At 38.7% G+C, this 15,808-nt stretch overlaps 1 protein-coding gene and 1 long non-coding RNA gene across 8 annotated transcripts in view; one reads left to right on the forward strand and one right to left on the reverse strand.

Annotated features, from left to right (window-relative positions):
* LOC125782217 (uncharacterized) overlaps positions 1 to 15,808 on the forward strand; it is a 530,592-nt gene that overhangs the window by 475,389 nt on the left and 39,395 nt on the right. The window lies entirely within an intron of this gene.
* Positions 1 to 15,808, reverse strand: part of mapk8ip1b (mitogen-activated protein kinase 8 interacting protein 1b) — a 71,581-nt gene that overhangs the window by 47,315 nt on the left and 8,458 nt on the right. The window contains exon 1 of one of the 3 annotated variants that reach the window (XM_007236233.4): positions 9,929 to 10,356. The exons of the other annotated variants lie outside the window; for them this stretch is intronic. Coding sequence (XP_007236295.2) covers positions 9,929 to 9,987 — 59 coding nt within the window. The 5' untranslated portion in view covers positions 9,988 to 10,356. Of the gene's footprint in view, positions 1 to 9,928; positions 10,357 to 15,808 lie in introns of those variants that run through there. 3 annotated transcript variants of the gene reach the window in all.

The raw sequence follows: 15,808 nt of genomic DNA on the forward strand, positions 1-15,808 counted from the left end.
GGGTGATATGGCACGATATTTTTAGGATATAATATTGTCACGATATTCAACAATGTTGGCGATATTATCGCGTACGATACGATATGGCACACCCCTACTTCTGACATACTTAGTATGAAATCTGACCTGTACAAATGTTTCATGTAAAATTTGGAGTGTGCTGATTTATTCACTGAGCTCCTCAGGAGCAGCGTGTTTAGGTGACACTGGATTAATGCTCTAAATACATGCATTATATTATATCATATATTCTCCAGTGTACTGTACAAAAGGCAATGAGATTTTTTGTCACTGACAATTATCATAGTATTAAAAAACACATCAGCCTATGCATGCAATCAGACCAGTGGGATCTAACCACAGGGTGCAACACTGCTATATGAAGTTTGTGACTTAAACACAACACTAAATCAAAATTAGTACGATATTGCAAAACAAAATACAGCAGTACTGCAAACTTTAAACGCACAATTAATGCTGATGTCAAGAAGCTGCAAATACTTGTATAGTTGTCCTGACGAGCCCTGGATTAATCTACACACTTATCTCTTTTGAACACAGTTTATTTGGGTAAGTAAAGCATTTTTTTTGAAGCTTGTTAGCCTGTAACCCAAAAAATATATATTAGCCACACCATTATATAAGGTGTAGTGTTAAAAGCGTGTAAAAAAGTAGCAGCTTATAGCCCAAAAAATATGATATATGTGCTGTTTTCTGAGCTTCCCTAACATCTGTAATCTAATCTTTACATACAAGAAAAAACAAAAACGCATTTATTTTTGTGGCCTAATCAGCTAAGCTTCTGGGTGAATTGGTGTGTGTGTGTGTGTGTGTGAGTCTCCATGGTTCCTGCAGTGCTAATAATAATGCTCTCAGGAACATGCCTGCAGTACACAGCTACGTGTCTCCAGGGTGCTGGTTCTGCACACGTTACACCTGAATCTGCCGACTGGACAAGATAAAATCCCTTATCTCACACTCATCTGCCTTTCCTTCAATTTATGCACACGATTTCCCCAGGTAGATTAAATATAGTTCATCTACCAAGACATGCCTGAAGTTAGCTCCAGATAGCTAAGGGCTAATGTAGATAAGATAGTCTAACAAGCAAGGGAAGCTAATATGCCTGGTGAAAAATCCAGCTTCAGATGAGCTTTTGCTGCTTAGCTGGTTTTAAATCTAAAATTTTTGTTTTATTAGGTGATGCTGGTCACGCAGCTTGTTCAGGTTCAAAGATTACTAGTCACTTGGGTTGATGGTACGAGTCCACCAGCCATGTATGTCCACTTTTCTTCTGGTGAACATACAGAATTACAGAATCAGAGAGGGCTTGGTTGTTCTTATTGTACTTATTCACACAGTTACCAATTCACACAGTTACAATTCGCACAATAACCGATCCACACAGTTACCGATCCACACAGTTACCGATCCACACAGTTATGATCCACACAGTAACAGACTCGCACAATTACCGATCCACACAGTTACCCATTCACACAGTTACAGATTCACACAGTTACAGATTCACACAATTACAGATTCACACAGTTACCAATTCACACAGTTAACAATCAACACAGATACCGATTTACACAGTTCCCTATTCACACATTTCCCAATTCACACAGTTACGGGTTACACAGTCACTGATCCACACAGTTACCGATCCACACAGTTACCATCCATACAGTTACCATTCACACAGTTACCATTCACACAGTTACACATTCACACAGTTACACATTCACACAGTTACCGATCCACACAGTTACTGATTACACAGTTACCGATTCACACAGTTACCGATCCACAGTTATCGACCCACACAGTTACCGATTAACACAGTTACCCATCCACACAGTTACTGATTCACACAGTTACCCATTCACACAGTTAATGATTCACACAGTTAATGATTCACACAGTTACTGACTCACACAGTTACTGACTCACACAGTTACTGACTCACACAGTTACTGACTCACACAGTTACCCATTCACATAGTTACAGACTCACACACAAGAGCATTCAGACACAAGAACATTCAGAGTAAATCTAAAATAGTTTTTATTTAACACACAGTAACGACAATCAACTTACCTACATAAAACCGGGGCATTTACAGACATTATTTTTCATGAAATAAAAAAAAGGACAATGCAGGTTACGCTGCAGTTGGCGGCCTTTTTGTCATGTTCATAGTGGAGATGGACCTATCAGTGTTGGTGGGGTGGATCACCAATTGCTTACAGCTCAATCGGCTGATCGTTGATAGAGATCAAGGACAGAGCTAGATGCCACATTAACCTTTCCAGACAAACCTGGATATTTAATCCACCTTTAAATAAACATTGGAAATGTAAGTTGACTGTAAATGAATGGAAGTGCTTTACTCACCCAAATAAACAGTTTCCAGGGCGGATATTTTGATTATAAGGCACACTATTAATGGATTAATGGACTGTTTTTGGTCTATTTTCATACATAAACGCACTGGTTTAGAAGGCGCGTTAAGCGACATTAGTAAGAATGCATACTTGAAGTAAAAAAGGGCATTGCCATGTTTTCCTTTTATTTCAGCGGGTCTCGCTGCTGAGGAAAGCGCCTAAGAAAACTAAGAAAACAGCACAAGGCTGTGAGCGTCTGTGAGCTGATGTATCGGAACCAAGTTGCTGCGCTTTCCTCCAAGTGCGCTGTGATGCTACTCAGCAATGCTGCCTCAGCAGCAGCTCAAAAAGAGGCGGTGGCTGACTTCACATATGTCAGAGGAGGCATGTGCTAGTCTTCATCCTCCTTGTGTTGTGGCATCACTAGTGACAGGGAATATACAGGTAAGTAGCAGCTGAATATGTGGGACAATTGGTGTAGCTAAAAAATTAAAATAAAAAAATGATACAAAAAAAAATAGATTAAACAGCTTGACCATCTTGAACTGTTCATCTTTTTTTTTTTTTTTTAGCAGTTCACTGCTCTAAATGCAAAGCAACTTTACATGAAAAAGGAACATTCTTAACTCAACAAGACTTAATTCTAAGTAAATCTGAACAGTGGTGCATTCATCATGACATTTTCACACAGAATAAAGGTCAGCTGACATTTTCAAACTAAAGATAAAAGGTTCTGTCGGACAGCCGCGTTCTGTAAAACATGTTTTGTTGAGTTTCAGATCAATGCCTGTAAACGCTGATGCTAAACTAATTTGCTACAGTGCAGCAATTAATGGATTGATGTGTCTGTGCTGTAAGGGACTTTACTACATACATCGATTAAGCAAATGAGTCTTTACACGCAGCTACACCTGCACAGTCATCAGAGACTGCAATATTTTCACAGCAGTAAATAAAAACGCAGGCAGGCAGCACTGCAACATGATTACTAACGGCACGTAAATCAGCCGTAATGAATACATTTAAAGGGGCACTCTGATCAAATTAAAAACCATAATCTTTACCATAGCTGTAGTACGACTATAAACATGGCTATTCACCTCTTACAGAAGTATGTATTAAGATTTTTTTGGCACTGTATTTTACGGACTATAAGGTGCACTATCAATAAATGTCTATTTTCTGGTCTGTTTTCATACATAAGGCGCACTAAATTATAAAGCGCATTTTTAGTGATAATAGTAAGTAAACAGGGGTGTCACCATGTTTCCCTTCCAATCAGCAGGTCTCACCGCTTGGGGTGCCTAAGTCTTTCAAATCAAACAAATGCTGGATGTTAATTTACACAGATTTCTCTCCTGAAAATGGATTATTCTGTTTATTTACAGTAAGCTTTCCAATATTTTAGCATGATTAGCAGCAGCAGTAGCCACTACAGCGTGCTGCGCCATTTGCATAGTGTGATGCGTAGCTTAGAGGGAGGGATCGTCGATTCACTTTTTGACTTCGAGGCTCGAGACCATGGCATAAATTCGATTGATTCCGATGAAATATTGAAATCGTGACACCCCTAGTAAAAACACATACTACTGTCCAATATACTGTATCAGAACAGCAAAAGAGCTTGCGCTGCGGTTAGCAGCTGATGCTAATAGTGCTCCAGTCTCAGTACTGGAGAAAAACTTCACTGAAACTCCTGTATAACGCTGTACTTCAGTGGAGTGGCTTTACTGATACTTAATACCTGACTGATAGAATTCATACATAAGGTGCACTGTATTATAAGGAGCACTGACTATTTTGGGGAAAATTAAAGGATTGTAAGTGGGCTTTTTTGTGTGAAAAAAACAGTAATTAAAAAAACTAATTAAAACCTATAATAATGGTCTCAGAAGAGCATATAAAAAAAGACAAGCTAATATTTAAGAATGGGGGTATCTGGCCCTGTATTTACTAGCTTCCACACTAAATGGCAAAAAAAAAGAATAACACAGCCAGGATTGCTTTAATCTTGGCATGCAGTTTTGTCTCTTGATTACAAGTATGGTCTGATTAGGCACTGGGCGATTTCCCAAAATTGATCGCAGAAGTTCCTTGTTCTGCCTGGTCCCCAGATTTATCACCAATCCAGCATTTAAAGGAGCAGCTGAGACGCAGCTTCAGCTTTAACCTACAATTGTAGAGTAGGATCTACAGGCCCAGCTGTAGCAACATCTGTGGGAAAATGTGCTGCAGGATGCCATGATGTACAGTACGCCTCCATGACCAAATGTCTCAATCTCATTTTGTATCCAGTATAGAGCCTCCAACAGGGTCTAAACTAGATTCTTATTTCAGTTTTCCCCAATAAACTAATAATTTCTTTCTAATATATCATCATTACATTCACACAGATAAAAAAGTATTACATTTTGGGGCATTGTTTATTTTTTATGAGTAAATCAGGTGTTGGATTTCTAGTTATATGGGAATATATGGGAGTATATTTTTAAGGCATCATGCTGGGTCACGTGATGTCACAGAGAATTAACAATGATATGTAATTGTGGAAAAATAAACATAATACGGCTGAGTGATGCAACACAGCACTACAGAATATTACACTACAAATAACATTATAAACTCTAGTTTTAGCCCAGGAATCCCGCTTAACCTCTTTCTGCAGGCTTAACAACGTCTTTAGTTTCTGCTGTTTAATCTTCTTTCCTCTATTCATAATGTGATCCTCACTGATACTGCCACATTTAGCAGAGCTTTTGATGAAGGTGATCTAACAAAGTACAACATCCACAGATGTTTATACTGTCAAAGTCAGAAATTCTCATTCTGATCAAGCGACACTGAGTAGAGATAAATATTGTATGGACAAAAGTATTGGGACATCTGCTCATGAATTGTTAATAAAGTTTATCTGCAACAACCACCTTATCTTGTCATCACCAATCTCATCTAAGGGTACTGTATTGGAGGGAGCTCCATCATCGTTGCAGCGAACCAGTTCCAATCCTTAACAGCTCAATACTGGGGGTTTATACCCCTCTAGTCTACGCCTGGCATTTAGGCATGGATTTAAAAGCATCATTACCCTCATGTTTATCCTATTCTATTCTATTCTATTCTTTATCCTATTGGCAATATTTCTGTACAAGCTGTAGGTGTGTATCTGCACTTCTGTGTCAGCAGTGGGTTCACTGCTGAATAAAGTAGCTGAATGCATTTATTAGAAGGGGTGTCTACAAACATTTGGATTTATATAGTCTAGGACTGCAACCATTAGTTGGTGTAATCAGCAACGCCGACTACAAAAAATTGTTGACGCGGAATTTCATTGTTAATGTGTGATGGAGCGAGAGAGAGAGCGCACGCAAAAGAAAAAAAGGGCGAGGAAGACCCACACATAGTGAGAGAAAAAGTGGGAGAGAGAGAGAGAGTGGTAGAGAAAGACGCACATACAGTGGAATATTAAACACAAACAAACTCATCTGACTCCACAATACTGTTTCATATTTAGTTCTTATACTCTTATTTAATTCTCAATATTTGGTCTTGTTTTAGTAGGAACTCAAACAAATCAAACCTAGATATTAAAAACCTCCTGCTTTGCTAAACTGTGTGTACTATGTCTATAGACTGGTGAGGAGTGTGTGTGTTTGTTAGTGTGTTTGTTAGTGTGTGTGTGTGTGTGTGTGTGGTAGTAGTAGCTCGGTGGGATCTCATTAGTGTGTGACAGCAGGTCGCGCATTTTCAGAAATGTGATTACAGCCCTGTTACCCAGCCTGAAACATGATCTGTACTGAGCGCTGGGCGGGTTAAGGAGCTGACGAAGAACAGACAGCAGGGTTACCGGCGGAGTCACATGACCCCTGAGGCCTTTCAGGTAAACAGGATGTAGAATTACTGTTACTCTTTTACTGAAAAGAACAGAGCTACAGTACTGAGGGTGCCTTTAAATATTACTGACAGATTGTGTGCTAAAAGCCAGGGGTGTGCTATATTATACTGTACATGTACTATTGTGGAAGCAGGACATCTAACCAGAACCAAACTGTGATGCTCTAGACAACCTCAGGCAGGTCTTTAGAGATGTTTCCCATATGAAGTGATCAGTGCCTACCAACAGTGCTCCAAAGAAGACGCTTTGTTAGCACTAGACTCACTGATGCTCATGGACTGATGCCCCAACTTACAGGACTTAAATGATCTGATGCTTCCATGAGAATCAGTGGGCTAGACACTTTTTTTTAGGTTTTTTTAGAGTCTGATTTGGTGACACAAAAAGATCTACACAAATGCAAGCCACAGGATTTAATATTATGGCGTTCAATCAATGAATTGATGGTGTTCAAATGGTGATCATATTTAGCTAATTTACAGAAAATTTAAACCAAATTTAAAACTTTCAAACTTTAACATTAAAATACAATTTAATTCTAAAACTAAAATTAAGCCGAGTAAATCAATTCAATGTTTGCAGGTAATCTGGAGAGCTGCTATATATGATTATTTAAATTTGAATTTACAGAATGACCTTTTTTAGCATATGTTAATCTAACATAACAGGCAAATTTCTTTTACAAGGCTAGAATAAACGCATTAACATAGTGTGCCAACAAAAACATAGTGTGCCAACAAAAGCTTTCAAAGACAATTATAATATAGCCCCTGTTCTAATGATCTATAGAGCACCAGCCAATTGCACATTGCTCAGCTGGATTTAGGGCGGGTCATGTGTCTTTGTTGTCGTGAGTGTGCAAAAAGGGCACCTTGCGCAACTTAAAATGCGTAAAAGGCATGAACTAATTCCATACAGTGAGTAGCTATTAGCGCAGCAACACAGTTACTGACTGACTGCTATCAACACAAAACAGCAACCTATGCACAACCAAAATTTATTCTAATCTAAAGAGATGCTCAGTTTAGTTATGTTTACGCTCAGAGCTTGCATGGTAAGGTTAATGTAGCATTCAGCCCCACCCACCCTTAATGGATATCAGCAATCGGCCAATCGAGCTGAAAGATGATCATCGAGTGGTGATTGGCCCCAAAAAACACTGATCAATACATCTTTAAAATATAGGATATATACAGTTCTATACAGTATAGATTTTTGTAAAATGTATAGTTAGTTGTGTATGGTATGTAGCTTGGAAATAATACACATTTGTATACCTTGTATACATACACACTATATAGTCAAAAGTAGCAGGAGACACATTTTTTAGTTATATACAGAATTATATACAGATATATGAAATGTTATTCCTATTTTTTGCGTTTCCTATACATGATGGAAACAGCGTCTGAATCTATGTGTCTGTGAGAGCCGGTCTGATCGATTGAGTCCTGATCCCCCTCTCTGCTCCTTCAGCACCGTTTAGCAGGACATACGAGAGGGAGCGGGGGGCAAACATGTGGCCACATTACCGACCAATCAATAACGTCCACATGAGCACTTACACCCGGCAAGACGCTCGGGATGGGTGGAGTGAAACAGAGGACAAATTCACACACTGAGCCGATTATAATGACTCTGACATTTTCACTGTTCTGTTTCACCTCTCAAACCTACAGCTACACACAGAGTCAAACAAACCAGCTGCTCGAGAAGATCAGCACGGCTCAGCTTTACAAACTGATGACTGCAGAAAGCCCTCGAAGAGCAAGAAAAGTGATGTTTCTGCTTTATTTATTAGAAATCAACAGCATCCCTCAGAAACTCAGGAAAGACAGATACAGACTGGCTAATAAAGGGATGGGGAGAATGAAGCAGAGGTAAACCAGCATCCAATAAATAATAATAATAAAAATAATAATAGTAATAATATATGCCATGTGTATTATAATGCAGTGTTTCCTCTAGGATGTTTAAGGTTGTAAATGTTCTTTTATACTGTAAAATCTAGCTATCCAACTTGACATTAGCTCATCCCATTTTTTTCCTTCTGTTTTCATCATTTCTAATTAAAAGCTCTCTGCAGAATTTGATAATTGTGTTTTCGTGAGCTGTGTTGTTTTTGCAGCAGTGGTCCACAGCTGCAAAATGTAATAAAGTGTAGGGCTGTGTATAAGCAAGATATAAAACATATCACAATACAGGAGTTAATAATAAATACATCATGATATATTGTGATTGTTTAAATTAAATTAATTGCTATCTAGTGGGCGGGGTTTAAAGACAACACTAAATAAAACACTGTCTTACACTGTCTTTTGTCACTGTGTTTTAAAAAAACGATACTCCTAATTGTATGTAACAAAACCATTGAAATGTCTATACAGTATATTTCTATAAGCAGTAATATGCAGATCGACCACATCCATAGGCTGTAGAAATGCTAAATGTATACAAACACACACACCCACACACACACACGTACAGTCACTCTGACTCAGCAGGTCTGTAAGTAGTGATTCTAAAAGCTGACCCAGGAACAGGTCAGACAGGTCTGTACAAATACTCTCGAAAAAAAAATCCACTGATACAGAAATCCTCCTTATAATCATATAAACACATTATAAAGACATTAGAGAAGATTTGTCAAACTGCGTTAATGACACACACACACACACACACACACACACACACTAATGAAGGACATGCGACAGCGCAGCATTCATCAGACAATTTAATGTAGAATAGATATTTCTTTAACCTAATACACAATACTACCAACAATTATAATACTAATAAAAAACACTTAAGTTAAGACACAGCAACTACATAAAATAATAATAATAACAACATCAGCCAGTGTGAATTCCCTGTGAGGGATGTTTATACTGTCAGTCCAGAGGTCATGATGGGGTCAGTCATTGTGAGAGAGATCAGAGATCAAACCATGCATTATTATCACCAGTGTTTTACAGTGTTTTAAATTCTGAGTCAAATCAGCAATTCAGAAATATTCAGTTCTAGCTACAAGTTTCATTCTTCGTGTGTGTGTGTGTGTGTGTGTGTGTGTGTGTGTGTGTTCTGCTGTCACTGATCCTTCTCTGTAGAGCTGCTAAAATCTAGTTTTATCTCATATCAGGACTTACGGTGTGGTACAGAACACATGCATCACTATTACTATATATGTTTAAGTATCTATATGTAGTAATATATCCCATATATATCATTAAGTAAATAATAACGTATGTATACGTAAACATATATAAATAAGTATGTATAAATGTATATACAATATGGTGTAAATGTATTATATATGAATATTTACAAAATTCTTCTCAGAATCAGGACTTTTTTGATGGTGCTGAAAATATACACAAACAAACAAGTGCATGCGTACGCACGCGCACACACACACACCCCAACACTCACTCTCTCAAGGGCATCCCTCTGTGATGCTACAACCAAGCGAGAAAAACAGCACGCTGCAAATTACCAGCACCACACACACACACACACACACACACACACATACATAGACTCACACAAGGTCACAGCCTTCTGAATGCCCTGACCCAGGCAAGCAGAAGCCCCAAGGACGCTCACACACGCATATTCACACACACACACATACAGTGCTATTCGTACCATTTCTCCCACTGATCCTCCATCCAGTCCTCCTCTCCTCCTCGCTCGCCCGCGTCCATCCCCCCCGCAGCAGTGCAGCGTGGGACTGATCACACGATCCGGCGCACCACCAGCGCCAGCATCCCTGCTACCCCACCGCTCACGTCCAGCACTGATCCCACCGACAGCAGCCTCCTGCTCCCACTGCACCCCCAACACCCCCTGCTCTATTATTATATAATATAATCTCCACTCTCTCTCTCTCTCTCTCTACTGCACCATCCCTCTCTCTCCCTCTATCTCTCTACTGCATAATCTGTCCCTCACTCTGTCTCCGCTTCTTTTATCCTTTTCCTTTTTGCTCTGTATGCTCTCTCACTCTCTCCTCCCTCTGCTTCCTTTCCCTCTGCTCTCTCCCTCTCTCTCTCTCTCTCTCTCTCTCTATTTCTTTTCCCTCTGCTCTCTCTTCCTCCCTCTCCTCCTTCTGCTTCTTTCCTTCTGCTCTCTCTCTCTCTCTTTCCTCCCTTTCTGTCTCTCCTCCCTCTGCTCTCTCTCTCTCTCTCTCTCTACAGGAGGATGTAGCTGGGGTCTCCACGCAGTAGAAAATGCTAAAGCAGAACAAGAGATCAGCTGACCCTTTTCTAGAGATGGATATATATTAGGGCTGCAACTAATGACTATTTTGATAGTTGACTAATCTGTCAATTATTTTTCAGATTAGTCGATTAGTCAGCGATTATTTCTGCCATGCCCTCCATCTGTGTTTCCTGTAGGTACGGCTCCTGTTCCTAGCTTTCTCTGTCACTTTAAACAATAAAAACTGCTGAACATGGGGTTTAAACACACAAATAAAAAAAGAGTTTATCCTTTGATGAAGGTTTAGACTTTTGTACAAAAGTAAAGAAATATAAAAATAAGGTTCACAAACGTTCAAATACCAGAGTACATTCAAATCAGCTCTATTCTGATTGGCAGGGTATCATTCAAGCAAGCAGGAGCTTCAGTATGTCTCCCTCCCTCAGGAATCATATGAAGGACACTTTGCAGTGCAATCATTCAGGGCAAATGGAGCATCTGTGTGTGTGTGTGTGTGTGTGTGTGCGTGTGAGTGTGAGTGTGTGTGTGTAAGTGAGTGTGTATAAGTGTGTGTGTGAATTGTATAAACCTATTCAGTACGTGTTTCTATGCTGTTGCTAGATGGTTGTGCTATGGTATTGCAGGTGGTTTCTTTGGAGTTCCAAGGTTCTGGTATCCTTATTGCAATTACCATTAGGTTGCTAGGGGGGTTTTATGCAGTCGCTAGGATATACCAGATGGTTGCTATGAGGGTTAGGGTTATAAGCGGTAGCAACTGTAACCTGGGTGGTGCCAATTTGGGGGCTAGGTGGTCACTGCAGTATATGCCATTTAGTTGTTGCTAAGGTGCTAGGGAATTGCCGTGCTGTTTAAAGTGGTTGCAATGCTGTTGCTAAGCAGTTGCTATGATGTCCCAGGTGGTTGCAATGCTATAAAGTGCTACAAGGGATTGCTGTGCTAAGAAACTGCATTCAGTGATTACCATATAATACTATATTCATTTTGTATAGTTGCACAAAGTCTGAAACACAACAAATAAAAATCAGAGCAAAAATATATTTCTCAGGTTGTCTATATGTCTCAGGCTGATTTATAAATGATTACAGCTGGGGTCTGATTAGACACTGGGTCTTTCCAGAAGAAAGCTCACAGAGGCTACTTTTGGGTAGTGTACCTCTTGGTGAGAGATTGACCGTTGACTGATACTACACAGTCGAAGACATTTTGCCCAGTTGACAAAAGGAAACACATTATTCGCATTTTTTTTTTCGCTGTGATGAACTTCCCGCCATTTTGGCCGTCCTTCAGCCAGAAACCATCACCTTTAATCCAAAGATTTGCTGTGGAGTGAAACATTGCCCCTATAATCTGCTGAGGAGCATCTCATGCGACAGTCAGTCACCCCTAGTAGTGATATGAGGAACACTAACGGCTCAGTAGTTACTGCCTCTAATGGCAGGACTTCCAACTGATAGCATTTTTTCAGCAGGATAATACTCACCCACATACATCAAGGGTTTCCCAGGAATGTCTCCACCAGATTACAGCACTTCCTAGTTCTGCATGGTCTCTGTATCTAATCATGAATCCAGACTAGAGGTGGCAACAAGGTGCTAGATCCTTCTTTCGTTTATTGTACCGTTTTCTGGAATAAACTAAATAAATAAAATCTTTTCACTGTAATATATCATCATTATATTCACACAGATAAAGATTTATTATATTCTTACAGATCCTTTTTGGTCCTATTTTTGTGAATGGGTGTATTTAAAGCTTTACACTGTAAGCCCGAATGAGTTGAATTTACTTACAAAATTTGAGGAAAACTTAAGTTAAGCATAACTTAGAACATTAAGTTATTACAATTAAAGGGGAAGTTGATTTAACTTTTTTATTTTTGTTATACTGTAAGACCGGATAAGTTGAGTTTACTTAACTTTTATAAGGCAGTCGGTTTTCTCAATTTCTTTAAGTAATGGGGAATGAAAACTTGAGTTAGCATAAATTAAAACATCAAGTTATTACAACTAAAGGGAAAATTTATTTATTTGTAAGGTAGCGCAGGGAGAATCACTACACACTGATGGTGAGTGTCTGGTTAGTCAGAAACTGTTGGACACACCCAGTATGCAAATAGATGTAACAGAAGCCAATGGGAAAGAAGCTGCCAATGACAGAAGACTAACCTCAGTTATTATAAGTTGGTTCAACTCAAAGATCTCAGTTTGAATGTATTGAATTTGTGCCCACAAAATAGTTGAGTATTGTTTAGAAATATTTAGTTTTATGTAAAACAGACTTAAATCATTTGAGTTCAAACGACGTATGGGTTTACAGTGTGGACTGACTGATGCACTGATAAGTCAGTGTATTCTAATAAACTCTAATTAAAATAAGCTTATTGCGGTCAAGGCCATCTAATTATGGAAAGAGAGTTACCAGAGAACTAATTTTACTTAGCTAAAATTATTACATGTCTCACATTAATAACCATTCGCACCAGCGAAACCAGCCCTCAGCAGATATAAATAGGCATGTGGATCAAATATCATTATTATTAATAATCCATAGCACAGTGTATCATTTATCTGACCTCCTCTCTATTAACCTCTCTATTATCTTTCTGAAAAAGGACGATGAAGAAGTGAAGAACGTGTTCTGCCTTTGAGCACAGATATGTTCCTCCTCAAAATAATGAGTAAATGAGCTAGTTAATACATGAATGAGCTCCACTGTGTCCATATGGTTCTCTTAGCTCCTTCACACTCTGGCAGGAGGAACCCTGTGGCCAGGCTGTCACACACACACACACACAGACTCTGAGAGCCCACTGAGAGAACATCAGCCAATCAGGACACAGCACACACTGCTGCCGTGCAGAATTCATCACTGGATGTGGAAAATACCGGCTCCTGTTCTCCGGCACAGAGTGAACCCATACTACAGAGTCAGGCTCTACATAATGACACAAAACACCAGCTTTACATTAAATAAGTTTAAAGCAAGAAGATTTAATCCAAGTCATTTTGTTGCATTTCTACTGGTCCATTCACTCTGACAAAAACATGCAAATTAGGGGTGATTATCTACTATCAAGTGACAGGCTACCACCTGCTACCACCACTAGGGGTGGAATAACATATTAATATCTCAAAATAACGTATGTATCATATGTATAGTTTTTGTTTGCAATACATTATCAATATGTGGCATCAAATATGGATATTTATGTTGAAACATCGGCGCTCTTAACTGCCTAATCCCCGCCCCCAATTAGACTTACTAAAGTTACTGCTTCAATACTCCACATGGTGGCGCTATAGTCAAATTAAAAGGTTAAATTTGCAGAAAAGATTATTGGTTGTTAAATTGTGTAAAACTGACTTTCCTCCACAGCTGTGAAGTATCGTAGAGATTGTCTCGATACAGTGGTGTGAAAAAGTGTTTGCCCCTTCGTGAACTAATTTAAATGTTAGTCAAAAACAACACAAGTAAACACAAAATGCCGTTTTTAAATAAAGGTTTTCATTATTAAATGAGAAAAATAATCAAAACTACACGACCCTGTGTGAAAAAGTGTTTGCCCCTCAGTTAAAACATAGCTGCGGTTTATCACACCTTATTTAAACACCTTAATTTCTCTAGCAACAACCAAGCCTGATTACTGCCACACCTGTTCTCAATAAACAAATCACTAAAATAGGACCTGCCTGACAAACAGAAGTCCACCAAAAGATATTCAAAAACTAGACATCAAACCAATATCCAAAGAAATTCAGGAACAAATGAGAAAGAAGGTAAATGAGATCTATCAGTCTGGAAAAGGTTATTAAGCCCTTTCTAAAGTTTTGGGACACTAGCGAACCACAGTGAGACCCATTATCCACAAATGTCAAAACAGTGGTGAACCTTCCCAAGAGTGGCTGGTCGACCAAAATTACGACGACTCATCCAAGAAGTCCAAAAAAAAAAACACACAAAAACATCCAAAAAACGTTCACAGATTTAAATTCAACCCTTTTCTATGGTTTATTTAGCTCCACACTTTTTGGGGTAACATTAATACTTTCAAAATAGTTAAACACTCAACACCATGCCAGAGTTCTCTTTTAACTTAGTTCTCCTTAAATTGTTAAGCTAACACTTAAAAGAGTGAATAAAAAAAACATAGAATAAATGTAACATTACTTTTTTTTTCAGCTGTTTAATTTAGTCAACATTTACTGGAAATATGGGGCAAAATCTACCCAAACAAAGAGAGTGCACATTGTTGATTTTTGTAGTTCATAATTGGGGGAGATGATGGAGCAGATGTCTCTTTTTGTTAGTAAAATAAGTGGGTGAAGTTTAATTAAATGTCTGTGGAGCTAAGCAGTGTAGTCATCTATTTGGGTTAACACTGAAATATTCAGCTGTGTCACATAACTCCAACAGCGAACTCCATTTAAACACTTTGAGAGTGAAAATAAATAAACTTAACTGTTTATCATATTTTCACTATAAGGCACACAGGATTATAAAGAGCATTATCAATAAACGTTTATTTCCGGTCCAATTTTCATACTTAAGGCGCACCAGATTATGAGGTACATTATGCAACACTAGTAAGGAACAGGGATGTCGCTATGTTTTACTTCTAATTCAGCAGAACTCACCGCTGGGTGGAAAGACCTGTAAAGCTAAGCTAAGCTAAGTTAACAAAACTGTAATTCTTAAAAAAAATCCTAAAAGTCAAACAAGCGCTGTTCCACACAGATCTACACAGATTTCTCTCTTGAAAATTGTTTATTTGGGGCAGTAAAATGCTAGTGTTTATTTACAGTAAGCTTAGATTTCCAGAAAGCTGGGTGCAGTAGCATTAGCATTAGTGGCTAATGGATTATAAGGCGCACTGGCGATTTTTGGGAAAATTAAAGGATTAATAAGTGCGTCTTTTAGTGTGAAAAATACGGTGAACTCTGAAATTTCAGTACAGAGTTTTAGCTGTGTAACTTTTTCAAAATAACATAAAGCCAATAAGCTCTTCACACATTACTGCATCTCCACATTTCACTCCATTTCCACTAACCCTCCTCATTAACTTCAGCACTAACAACCACTACAGCACGGTCACCTGACTGCTCTGCTCGGGGGTCAGTATATGTTAGAGCTTAGATTGTCTGCCCGAACCCGACCTGACCTGAGGCCCGACCCAAAATCTCAGAAAACAGTCTGAGATGTAGGCATCTGTTTTTTTAATTATATTTTTATTTTTAAATAAAGCTCTGGTGTGATAATCACAATGTTGCTAAGTAACCAATTATTATTGTTAATGACAACAAAGCA

The sequence above is a fragment of the Astyanax mexicanus genome, chromosome 16, assembly GCF_023375975.1.
Source record: "Astyanax mexicanus isolate ESR-SI-001 chromosome 16, AstMex3_surface, whole genome shotgun sequence".
In the NCBI taxonomy this organism is placed as follows: domain Eukaryota; kingdom Metazoa; phylum Chordata; class Actinopteri; order Characiformes; family Acestrorhamphidae; genus Astyanax; species Astyanax mexicanus.